This window comes from Siphateles boraxobius, unplaced genomic scaffold (genome assembly GCF_051911475.1).
Source record: "Siphateles boraxobius isolate OS27281-9 unplaced genomic scaffold, OSU_SipBor_1 24, whole genome shotgun sequence".
Lineage (NCBI taxonomy): Eukaryota > Metazoa > Chordata > Actinopteri > Cypriniformes > Leuciscidae > Siphateles > Siphateles boraxobius.
The window spans coordinates 10,048,591-10,061,937 of NW_027508855.1; the positions used below are offsets into that span (position 1 = coordinate 10,048,591).

At 38.9% G+C, this 13,347-nt stretch overlaps 1 protein-coding gene across 1 annotated transcript; it reads left to right on the top strand.

Annotated features, from left to right (window-relative positions):
- The first annotated feature begins 9,368 nt into the window (after positions 1 to 9,368).
- On the top strand, positions 9,369 to 13,035 carry LOC143748995 (chemerin-like receptor 1). Its single transcript, XM_077241336.1, has 2 exons — positions 9,369 to 9,574; positions 9,978 to 13,035. Exon 2 carries the CDS (start codon positions 9,997 to 9,999, stop codon positions 11,053 to 11,055), a length of 1,059 nt encoding a protein of 352 aa, XP_077097451.1. The 5' UTR covers positions 9,369 to 9,574; positions 9,978 to 9,996; the 3' UTR covers positions 11,056 to 13,035.
- The last annotated feature ends 312 nt before the right edge of the window (positions 13,036 to 13,347 follow it).

Sequence of the window (13,347 nt, forward strand, 5' to 3'; positions counted from 1 at the left end):
TCTATCCTCTGTGCTTCTGCATTCGTCAGTATATCATTCGTCGGGTCAGAGGTCACTCCTCTGCCGGAACTAGACTTGCGTACAGCCGTTCCTGGAAGCCAGTGATTATAGATTATACAGTTATAAATATGGATATTTTTCTTGGAGCCGTATGGATTACTTTTATGATGGATGGATGCTCTTTTTGGGCTACAAAATCTATGATACCATTCCCTCCCATTATAAATCTTGGAAGAGCCAGGATATTTATGTTGGCTAGACAAAATAATTTCCATGGTGACGCGTCATGCAATAGTGCTGTATGTGATGGGTGTGTAGCAGCATGTTAATTCATGCTAACAACATGCTATATAATGCTAGCAATATGCTAATTTATACTAACAACACGTTAAACATGCTAGCAACATGTTAATTCATTTTAGCAATGTTCCAAAACATTAAATAATGCTAGCGACTTTAATTAATGCTAACAAAATGTTAAACATGCTAGCAACATGTTAAATCATGTTATTAATATGTTTTAACACGTTAATTCATGCTAGCAAATGGTTATATCATGTTAGCAAACATGTTAAATCATGCTAGCAACATGCTAATTCATGCTAAAACATGTTAGTGACATGTTAAGTCATGTTAGCAAAGTGCTAATTAATGCTAGTAACATGCTAATTCATGTTAAAACATGCTAGTAACATGCTAATTCATATTAAAACATGCTAGAAATATGTTAATTTATGATAGCAACATGCTAATTCACTCTAGAAATGTGTTAAACATACAACATGCTAATTAATGCTAGCAGCGTGATAAAATGCTATTAACATGCTAAATCATGCTAGCAAGATGTTAATTCTCGCTAACAACATTTTAAAACATGCTAATTGGGTAACGTATCCTGGGACATACAACCGATAAAATGCAAACTATATCAAATATATCAAAAAATTATTTGGATTTGTTTTATTTAAGTCCAGATGAATTCAAGTGACATGAAATTCTTTTTTTTTTTGCTGATAATTTTTCGCTCTCGCCTGTTTTAGGGTTAAATGAAACATCAATACAACATCTATCCCAATTTATTTATTGTTTGACATGCTCAGATATACGTCACAGGGGAAAAATGGGCGGTAACGTGCAGTGAAATCTTGTCATGGGTAGGCTGTGACCTATCAATGTGGCATGTTCATAATTCATTCAGTTAATATAGCAACCCAAGTTCATATCAGGCATCATCACATCGCTGCCTGCATACAGCAAAGTCAGTCATATGTGGGACTAATGCACAACCAAATCTAATAATCAAATTAATGGACACATCTATCTTATGACTTATACAACAAACAAATGTTTTGTGCGGGACACAGTCACCCCTAAAATCCACTGGATCCGTCTACGGCGCGGAATGTCAGCGCCACGTTTTTAATGCGTCCCTAGCTCAACGTCAAAGTCCACTGGAAGCGTCTCAGACGCGTTTCAGCAGCGGAGCGTTGGTCTCCACAGGGTGTTTTATTTTGAAAATCGACCGGATCCTCTATGCGGTTCTGTGTCTGACTTCCTGCCCGGTACGATGTACCCTGTGCTGCTTGACACGGCAAGCGGCGAAAATAGACCTGCTACCTATAGAAAGCCTAAGTCGCTCCCCTCTGCTTCCGGCTCATGGGACGTTATTTCGGAAAAAAATTGTATGGTAGTCAATGGGGAGAGACAACTTATCTTTTTATTCCGTCTGAACTGTGCCCTGAATTACACATATGATGTTTGTCAATTTAAAAGATAATTATGAAAGTCAAGAAAGTCAAAGTTTTTTTGTCATAAAACAGAAGAGTAACATTTAGTTTTATGTGAAAATCACTCAATGAACTACATCTCTGGTCTCGCACTATGTACGTCACCAAGCTCGTGTGTGTGCAGTCTGGTACAAAACACACAGGCATGACGGCATAACGTTACGATTATAACTTTAAACTATAGAAAAAAATGACAGACGTTAGCTTCAGTAAAGTTAGCTTCATTCATTGAGATAAAAGGTTAGACGTCACATGCGCGCCTTTTGGGTTTGTAGTCTTTGTAATTACGTATTTTCACAGTCTTATACCTCAACAGTTTTACATCAAACTGCGACTTGCTTGACTTTAAAATGTATCTTTTAAATTGACAAACATCATGTGTAATTCAGGGCACAATTCAAACGGTATCCAAATATTTGTTGTCTCTCGCCATTGACTACCATACAATATTTTTCCGAAATAAGATGCAATGGTGGTCCACCGGAAGGGGAGGGACTTAGGCTCTCTATTCTCTGCAGAGTGGAGCAGAGAGACGCTTCTGGGACGCTTTTGAGACGCGCTGCGTCCGCAGCTGGTGGACTTAAGAGCATTGACTATAATGGCCGCGGTTAGCTCCGGCATCCGCGACGCTGACGTTCCGCGCCGCAGACGGATCAAGTGGATTTTAGGGAGAGAGGGAGGGAGGCGGTGCGTTGTCAGCGAACCGACAAGCAGCCTAGTCACTCCTTCAAAATGCGTACAGACAGCCACACACACACACACACACTATTGGTCTGGTCACTCTGGTGACGGCGCACCAGGATTTGAATAGGCTACAGTCAGAAAACATTGTGTCAGCAGTACAGCTTTAAAGTACAAAAACAGCTTATTCGCTCCTACAAACTGCGCTAGGCATACACACCGACAAGCAATGAGCGTCTGGCGACGGCGCACCAGGATTAAAAAAAGAGAACTACAAAACAGCATTTTAACCCTTACGAAATGCACCATAATCGCACAGATAGACCTACAGTACAAATGTGGCAGAGGTGACGGCACACCAGGGTATGGAGGAGAGATCATTTTGGTGTCAGCGCACAGCAGGCCTAACGTTATATAGCCCACCATCAGACAAGACACATAAGCCAATATAAGAGTTTTAAAAATAATAGATAAATAAATAATTTACGTTTTAAAGGGGGTGCTTACTTTTATTTGTAGACGAAACTCCTTTTCCTCGATTTACTGAAGCCTATATGTAAAACGCAATTGCAGCTGCACAGCTAACGTTAGCACAGTGAGCGTATGGCTCGCTCATAGGCTGTGCTGCGGCAACTGCACATCCAATGGCGCGGGCGCCTCTGACGTGAATGGAGCAGAACAGACTTTCCTCCTTGGCTCTTATTTCCATTGAAAAGGAGAGATTATGAAATTGAGAAATACACATACTCAATTATGAAATTGAGAAATACACCCAACAAAGAGGACTTTTACAACAAAGTAATTGACATCTTTGTCCAGAGGGATAGACGCATGGACTTCGTCTACAACGGTTTCCCGTTAACGACCACAGCTCTTTTTCTTCATAGGACGCTTCCAACGCTAGGCGCCGCTAGATGCTTGCTAAGTAGCTTGAAGCGCGGAGTGAGTGGATCACGTGACATGAATAGAAGCAAGCTCCCGGACTCTGCCTCAATGTTGATAATTCAAGACAGCATGAAAACTGACGTAAACTACGTTCTATGGACCAAAGAAGCACTGCTAACCTCTGCCTCAATGGCCATGGCCTTGAATTTTCAGCATGAAACAATGATTTTTAGGAGCAAACAATGGCAAAAATAGTATATTATATGTGTATTCCTGAAAATGTTTCTTACAAAAATGTATGTTTGGAATAAAATAAATGCAATTAATAATGTGGTGAATTAATAAAGCTCTTGGAATTAAAGCTCCAGTATGTAACTTTTGTAAACAAATATTTGTTAAAACTGTCATTATGTCCTGACAGTAGAATTTAAGACGGATAATCTGTGAAAAAATCAAGCTCCTCTGACTCCTCCCTGTGTTCCTATTGCCATTTGCAGAAATACACCGCTCCCGGTCAGAAACAACCAATCAGAGCCAGGAGGGATGTCTTAGCAGTGTCAATAATGCTCGTGTACGCGCTGATCACCCCTCCCTTGCACAGCGCGAGCGCGTACCGTCGTTCGTGACTCTCCTGTTCGAACTCGGTCATCCAAATGAACGAATCTTTTTTCGAGTCATTTCGTTCATTCAACGAACGAAATGACTCGAAAAAAGATTTGTTCATTTTGATGAACGAGTTCGAACAGGATCACGAACGTGCATCACAGAACAGAGCAAGGCGAGCATTTGTGCTTATAAAACTTAAAGTTTTGTATTTATTTTTGAAATGACCGATCGTTTCGCTAGATAAGACCCTTATTCATCGTCTGTTATCGTTTAAAGCCCTTTGAAGCTGCACTGAAACTGTCATATGGTCCTTGAAACGTTTGTGTCCTATTGAAGTCCATTATATGGAGAAAAAGGCTGGAATGTTTTCATCAAAAACCGTAATTTCTTTTCGACTGAAGAAAGAAAGACATGGACATCTTGGATGACATGGGGGTGAGTAAATTATCAGCAAAAGTTTTTTTTAAAAGTGAACTAATCCTTTAACGTTATCTTACTAGCTATTTTTAACTTATAGTTAGTGTGCAACGTTATAAAGTTACATGTATTGCAAAATAAATAATGATTTGAGGACCAAGTTTGTAGTCAAAGTATGGGCAGGCCATAGTCAATGTAAAGCATATTGTTGATGTTTCGTCCCTATTACTGAATGTTCCATAAATGTTTATAATCGGCCGTCATCGGTGGCCCTGCTTACTAGCCAGCGCGTTCATGGCAGGCTGGGCTGTGGGGGAGGAGCTGTGGAGGGAGGGCTGTAGCGCAGCAGAGAGCAAGGGGGTGGGACCTGTAAGTTGTGCTTGTTCAAGTTTTCAGTCTAAGTCAACATTTTCTCAAAACACCCTACTGCAGCTTTAATAAATGTAATGTCAACATTTCCTTTGGTGAGGCACTGCCTACCCTGCCTACCCTGACCGCACGTCCCTGGCGGTCACGTTTATTTATAAAGCAGCCTGAGGAGGAAAGGATCTTGGTTCCACCCAAGGTTTCTTCCTGCTTCTGATTTTTTAAGTGGGGTTGCATTTGCCTGGTTTACAGAAAGCATTAAAACACAATTTCTCTGCTTTGGAATGGTATATAAAATAAAATTGAATTTCACAAGTTTACACCAAGTAAACGGACAGCGTATAGAGGACGTGTATTTGACATGCTGTCCGAGGAGCTCTGTATTTATATAGCTCTGACGCCGAGCTCTGTATTTTGGCCCGAACCCAGAGTACCTCCCCATTCTCTCTGGCTGGGATAGGAAACCAGATAAGAGTGAGGAGTCGGGGTGACGGAGGGATGCAGAAAGCTGTGGAGGAACATAGGTGAGTAAGCTAAATATATATATATATATATATAGCTTACTCACCTATATATATGAGGAGGCCTGATATATATAGGCCTCCTCTATATCATTATATCATATAACATGAATGTTTCAAGATTACAGACACAATATTCTATGAAGTAGCTGTTCAGCATGTGGTCACTCGCGTGTGAAGAGAAACCCATCAGATCAGATCAGGGATAGGAAAGTCTGGCCCTCGAGATCCACTTTCCTGCTGAGTTTACTTGAAGCAGACAGGAACAGCAGTGTTTCCAGCAGCGCTTTTTGGCAATCCTCCCATTCTTAACCCCAAAACAAACATACAATATGACCTGTGTAGTCTGATTCATGAACAAACTACTCTTAAAGGTCATGAATTGCTAAACTATAATTTCAGAGATTTTAACAGAGGAAACTACTGTATGTTAGCATAAATTCATTTTATTAGTGAAAAGAGAAAAATAGTTAATTTTGAGCTTTTTGTGTTCTGGGTTTAAACGTGTCATTATGTCAACGTCGCACATATTGATTTTGTTTACAGTTAGTAATAGTTTTGGTGCTGCATAAATTGTTTCAATATACCCTGAGTCTCATCAATTCTTCCACATCATGAGTGTAACCGGAGTTTAGATGCTGTGGAATGAAAGATTCCACAGCACACACATATATATATATATATATATAGACCAGGGGTGCAAAACTTAGTTCCTGGAGGGGCACAGCCCTGCAGTTTATCTGCAATAGTTAAACTCACGCGATCAAGCTAATCAAGTCCTTTCATATTATTTGAAAAATACAGGTATGTGTGCTGGAGCAGGGTTGGAACTAAACTCTGCAAATACAAGGTGCAAATAGATGCTGACTGGTCTGTGTAATGCGGTTATTTGTGGGACGGAGGCAGCAACCAGTGAGCATTTCACAAACTTTAATAAATAAACATAAAAAGGAAAGTAAAAGTAGCAGATTTATAATCAAAGTATTAATCAACATTTTTCCTTCTACATATTAAATGATGGTAATGAACCTGCGTGAAGTTGGCCCCCCACCCAACGCAAAACGTCGTCAAAATAGGCTCAATTGTTTGTGCTCCGTTTGTGCTGGTTTGTGCTGTAAAAAGTTTCGTTTGTGCTGCTTCGGTTTTTTTGATATTAAAAGAATATATCTAGGTCATTCTGAGGTCACTTAGCCTCCCCACATGATCCAATTTCATCCAAAATAGTGTAGTTCGTTTGTGCTTCGTTTGTGCTGGTTTGTGCCGGTAAAAGTCTCGTTTGTGCTGCGTCGGTTTTTAAAATATCAGACATTGAATTATAGACGATGATGTGACCAGCCCCCCACATGCTCCAAATTCACCCAAAGTAGACGCAATCGTTTGTGCTTCGCTTGTGCTGTTTTTTGCTGTAAAGTAAATTTTGTGCTGCGCCGGGTTTTAAAATATTAAGCATTAAATGTTAAGTCGATGACGTCACTCAGCCCCCCCACATGCTTCAAATTCATCCAAAATAGGCTCAATCGTTTGTGCTCCGTTTGTGCTGTAAAAAGTTTCGTTTGAGCTGCTTCAGTTGTTTAGATAATAAAATAATATTTTTTGGTCATTCTGAGGTCACTCAGCCCCCCCACATGCTCCAAATTCACCCAAAATAGTCTTGTTCGTTTGTGCTGGATTGTGCGGTAAGAAATTTGCTCGTGCTGCATCGGGTTTTAAAATATTGGACACTGAATTATAGACGGTGACTTCTCCAGTCCCTTTTTTATCTACTACAGTTGAAGTAAGACCGAAACGGCAAACCAAATCACAATATTCACTTCTGTTACCTATCCTGTGCTTTTTCAACTTTTAATGGACACTACGGATCGCAGGATATGTGGAATGTAACACGAAAACTACAAGGTAAGTGTTTTTATGTTGTTTTGCTAGTAGCCTAACATAATATAAACATTGTCATAAAAACACGCACCATAATCTGTTTTGCTGTGTTTATAATACAGGGTGTGTGTGTATTCTTTTTTCTTGTTTTAAAGGTCTCTTAAGCTCACCAAGTCAGATTTTTTTTATATGATACACTGATATTGTGAAATGTAGCCGGCTATTTTCTGTTTCAATAAAATTAAAATGTAATTTAGTAGGCCTACTTGAACTATTTTAACAATGTCTTTAATAACTTTTCGGGGCTGGCAAGTTTCAATCCCTTAGAAGTTTATGGAGGAGTGATCCAGCTCTCAGATTGAATCAAAAATATCTTGATTTGTGTTCCGGTTGGAACAACATGAGGGTGAGTAATTACTGACAGAATTTTCATTTTTGGGTGAACTATCCCTTTATTATATATACAAGTATATATTGCCGCTGTCGGGCGGAAACCTTGTATCTCCATATTCTGTCATTTTTATTTGTTGTCATAAATCAAAGCTATCGGTCACCCTTTACGTCTGTCAGTTGACTCTTCCCCAGAACAAGCCAGACTTACTGCCTGTCATGATGGAGCCATCCAAATTGAGGGAGAAGCATAGTTTAGAATTTGGATTCAATGGTAACATGACCATGGCAAGCTATGCGTCAAAGAAGGGAAAGGCAGTTGTCCTCCTGAGCACCATGCATGATGAAAAAAAGTGGATGAAACCAGTGTGAAGAAACCAGAAATTATCCAAAACTACAATGTGCTGGATGTTGCCACCCTCAATGCCTACACCAACTTCACTGCACAACACCCTGATTACATGGGTGGTGTGACCAATGCACGACGGCTATTTATCAAGGAGCTGCATGGTCGAGGAGCTTGTCATGCCCCATATGAAGAGGCGCTTGGAGGGCACCTCCAAAAACCCCCAGAATGACGTTCATAAAAAAGTAGGGGTTTAACCCTGGCATCCTGGCCAAATTTGCCCATTGGCCTCTGTCCATCATCATGGCCTCCTAATCATCCCCTTATATACTGATTGGTTTCATCACTGTCTCCTCTCCACCAATAAGCCAGTGTGGAGGGCGTTCTTCTGCACTATGGCTGCCGTTGCATCATCCAGGTGGATACTGTACATTGGTGGTGGTTGAGATTCCTCCTTCCATGTATAGCCATTGAGCTCAGACAAAAGTGCTATATAAATTTAACACTTTAAAAGTAAAATAATAAATAAAAAAACACAGCCACCACCCGGCCACAGGAGGACATCAGCAGGAGGGCCATGTGCAAGGCGCACAAACTTGTAGTTGTCATTTGTGAGGCATGCAAGCACTGAGATGGCGCTGTAACAGTGAAATTTTATTTTGTTAGTTGTTTTTTTTTCATTCAATCACATTCACCACAATTCACTACAGTTGCACTACACTACAGTTCAATTCCAGTGTTATCTGTTATATATGATATGTGTGACAAAGTGGCCAATAAACATATTTTCAGAGGTTACAGTAAATGTGTTGATCTAAATAACTGTGAAATTGGTTATTTTAACTGAAGGTTTTCTTTATTCTTTTGTTTTATCACGCTTGCATAGATGGGTCATTTTTTAACATGAATTTGTGATAATTGAAAACAAGATATTTTGAATATTCATAAATCATAAATTCATAGATCATGGAATATTAAATGCTGAAATAAAGTGATTTCAAAAGATGAAACAAAAAAATGCCAAGCCATGCATGAAATAACTAAATGAATGCGGGTCTTTTTAGACCCATGTTGTGCATTAGAAGGGGTTTGCAAAGCCTGTGCATCAAAGGGTTAAGTTTTTATAAAAACAATTAAGCTTTACATTTTATAATGGATATTGAATTCAAGAAAACCCTTTAAAATAATTGCCTTTTAAACAATACTCAAAAGAAAAAAGGATGATTTGAAAAATAAAAGTGAAACCTAAAATTTTTCTATGTTAATTACTTTAAATTATCCTTTCATTATTTTATTGAGATAAAAGAAAACTTATATGATGACAATGGAGGCATGAGGCTATTTAAATTAAATGATTATTTATGTCTTTATGGGCTGTGACATTCTCTTACCCAGGCTGATCTCATCACTAAATTACGTCAGATCACTGTAGACGACCAAAGCTTTGAGTTTTTTTATTATGAATCTGTTTCTCTAAAACCAGAAGAACAAAATCAAGAAGTGAAAGTAGGGGATCTTGTTGATGAGGAAAACAAAAACAGTTTGGGAAGTGTTTTGTGGAAGTACAGCATGTGCAGTCATGCACAATATTGCTCAAGAGAAGGATAGGACAGCAGTACTTTATAAATGCAAAAGCGACACAGTTGTCAGATGTCAAGTGGGTGCTGGTGAGGTAATGCTGGAGACGCTGATTCTTGGCTAAGGTGAGCAAATGCTGGTTATATATATGACTTGTGAACATTTACTCCAAACCACATTGAAATGTTACATTTGAACGTTTATGTCCACAGAGGTATTTATAATATTTATATATTATATAATATTGAATCTATTTTGATTTACATCTGACAAGCTTTTTTTTCTTTTTTAACTAATATTTTACTTTATTTATATAGTTATAATTTTCTCTCAAATCATTTGTTGCTAATCTAACATATTTATTTTTTAAAAGTTCACAAAATCCATTTTCATTAAATTACATTGAACTCTAGGTTGAAATGACATTGCTGATCAATAATAATATGGGAACAGTGACTGTGATATTACAGATATTAATACTTGAAGAACAATTTAACTAACAAAAGATCTTTTGTTGTCTGCTTTCAGGGAATCAACGTAAATTACAATGGATTCAACAGATTTTCAATTTAACTATGATTCAACTGATTATGAAAATTACATAGATTATAACTCCAGTAATATAACTTACGATGGAGTTTCTTCCCACACGACAGTCCACACCAAATGTTTCACTCAAGTTCTTTGCCTGGTGTTGCTGGTGATCAATGTGATCATCTGTTTGCTGGGCCTTGGAGGAAATGCGGTGGTTATCTGGATTGCAGGGTTTGGCATGAAGAAGTCAGTCAATACTACCTGGTACTTGAGCCTGGCTCTATCTGACTTCATATTCTGTGCCTGTTTGCCTTTTAACATTGCCTACAGTGTCACCTTGGACTGGATATTTGGCCTCTTCATGTGCAAGTTCACGTCCTTTGTCATGTTCCTCAACATGTTCAGCAGCATCTTCCTCCTCGTCATCATCAGCATGGATCGCTGCATCGCCGTCATGTTTCCTGTTTGGGCACAGAATCATCGCACTATCAGAAAAGCATCTGTGTTAATTGTACTCGCATGGATTATCTCTGCAGCTTTAAGTATCCCATCTATTGTATTCCGTGATGTCCAGAATCACCTAGGCACAAACCGATGCATGAACAACTACACGTCCAGCCAGTATAGCCACAAAATCATTGCAACAAGCCGCTTTGTTTTTGGATTTGTGATGCCATTCATCCTCATTATCTTTTGTTATACTGTCATCATCCTCAGACTGAGAGCCACCCAGATGGCAAAGTCCAACAAACCATTTAAGATTATGACGGCTCTCATTCTGACCTTCTTCCTGTGCTGGCTGCCGTACCACACATTTGTGCTAATCGAACAAAACGAAACCTTCAACACTGAGGTCATTGCTCTAGGACTGACCATTGGCACCACTGTTGCTGCTGCTAACAGCTTCCTAAACCCTGTTTTGTACGTCTTCATGGGCAATGACTTCAGGAAGAAGTTCAGGAGCTCCATCTTATCAAAGATTGAGAATGCTATTGGAGAAGATGGCCGAACGATCAGTCGCTACCTGTCTCGCTCTAGCTCAGTGGATGCCAGGGCATCTACTCATATCTAAAGAATAAACTGGAAGAACTTTATTTTGCATTAGGGCTGTCGATTTAATACAGGGGTTTCAAAGGAGTGCCACTGTCCTGCAGAGTTTAGTTCCAACCTTAATTAAACACACCTGAACCAACTAATCAAGGTCTTTAGGATTACTATAAACGTTTAGCCAGGTGGTTTGGAGCTTGACACATTTGATTTAATGCATTGATTTAGTATGATTAATTTAGTATGATTAAAACAAAAACAAACAAAAAAAACAAAAACGAAGGGCCATATTTTCTAACAGCTTGTGCCAGCGCAAGGCCTTAACTATTTTAGAGATGAAAAGGCATGAACACGGTTATTTTTGCTGCTGACCTTATTGCATATTTTGCTAGACGCAAAATTTATGGAAGGAGAGTTTTTTAAATGAATAATGCAATATGATTTACTAAGGTTTGCTTTAGTCAATTTGTGAAAATTGCCAGTCTCATGCTAATTTACCCTGTTTAGTAAATCTGGTCCTATATATACTGTATTTAGTTGTGCACTGTACAAAAAAAGAAATCGCAATTTTATGCCATGACATTATCCGTTAAGTTTATGGATATTTCATTTAATCAGAATCAGAAAGAGCTTTATTGCCAAGTATGTTTGCACACACAAGGACTTTGTTTTGCTGAAAGAAGAAGCTTCCAGTAAACAGAGACAACAACATATAGATATACAGATAGTTAAATAAAAAATAAAGATTTGTATGTGCTATATACAAATTGAATAGAATTAACAGGGAATGGAATAAGAAGAGGTAAATACTTGGAATTGGAAATAGATATATGTGATATTGGACACAGTTATTATTGCACATGGGGAGAACATTTAACTGTCCATGAGAAGAAACTTTTCTTCCCTGGGGAAAAAACTTTTCTCTTGCCTGGTTGTTCTGGTGCTCGGCGCTCTGTAGCGCTGGCCAGAAGGCAAAGATTCAAAGAGAATGTGTTTGGATGTGAGGGATCCAGGGTGATTTTTGGACCCTTTTCCTCACTCCGAACCGTCCTCTGTAGCCTTCTTATGTTGGATTTTGTAGCTGAGCTAAACCAGACAGTTAATAAAGTGCAAAGGACAGACACAATGACGGCTGAGTAGAACTGCATCAGCATGGCCTGTGAGCAAGTGGAACTTCTTGAGCGGGCAAAGGATGTACAACCTCTACTGGGCTTTTTTTTCACTATGGAGTTGATGTGATTGTCACACTTCAGGTCCTGAGAGAGGATTTAACCCTAAAAACAAAACATAATTGCAAGATAAATCTAATCACCCTTATTTTCTCTCTCTGTTTCACCCGGTTCTCTTCCTTTTCAGTCTTTGATGCTACAGGGGTTGGAGTGGAGAGAAGTTCTTGCTTCTCTGCCCACATCTGTTTTAATGAACACTCTAGGTATGTGTAGCAAATTAACTCTATGAAATATTAATAACCAATCATAACTTGTTATAATTGATTATGAATATTTGGGTCAGTTAATCGGATTAACTTGATGTAGCTACATTAACATTACAACCAATTACTCAGTTCATCCTGTAAACCTTCAATATTGGTTATTAATTAATTAATTGAAATGTACATTTCCGGGGCATGGGAAATGTCTTTCTTACTAAGTACTATTAAGAGCAAGTAGTCAAAATCGATATGATTAGTGACTCCAGATATGAGCTTGAGACACGGACAACTTTACGTGTGACATGAACAAGACTTTATTAACTAGACCAACTCTAACATACACAAACATACATACAGTTTACCAAGGGGAAAAGAGCTGAAGCAGAATACAGGAAAGCAAGAAGTTATAGCATTGTTTGAAATTCAACAGATCAACAGCATTGAGCAAACCATCAGTTTAGTTCTAACACGCCCTTCTTTTAAAAGGGGTAAGAATACTTAATGTATCAAATAATGAGACTAATTTTGATACTTGCATGTCTTGCCCATTTGAATTAAACTGTCCTGATGCAATTTGTTGAGGCTCTTGTTGATCTTTGCTGATGTTGTCTTGATGAGAGAGAACCAGTGGGACTCAGAGGATCTTTGGTGAATGGAAAGACAAGGCCGCAGCCTGGCACAAGCTTGGGGGTCCTTAGAAAACTTCTAGTTCAGCATCATCGTCACATCAGGATTACAGAAAGGGACTAAGAGACGTAATCTTGTGATCAGTGATTTTAAAAAGGGTGAAGATGTCACACACTCTCGAGGTGTGTGAGCCAATAAGAAGTTGTCCCTTTGGAGGGAGATTTTACGACCCTTTGTGTTCTAGCAGGGCATTTTAAT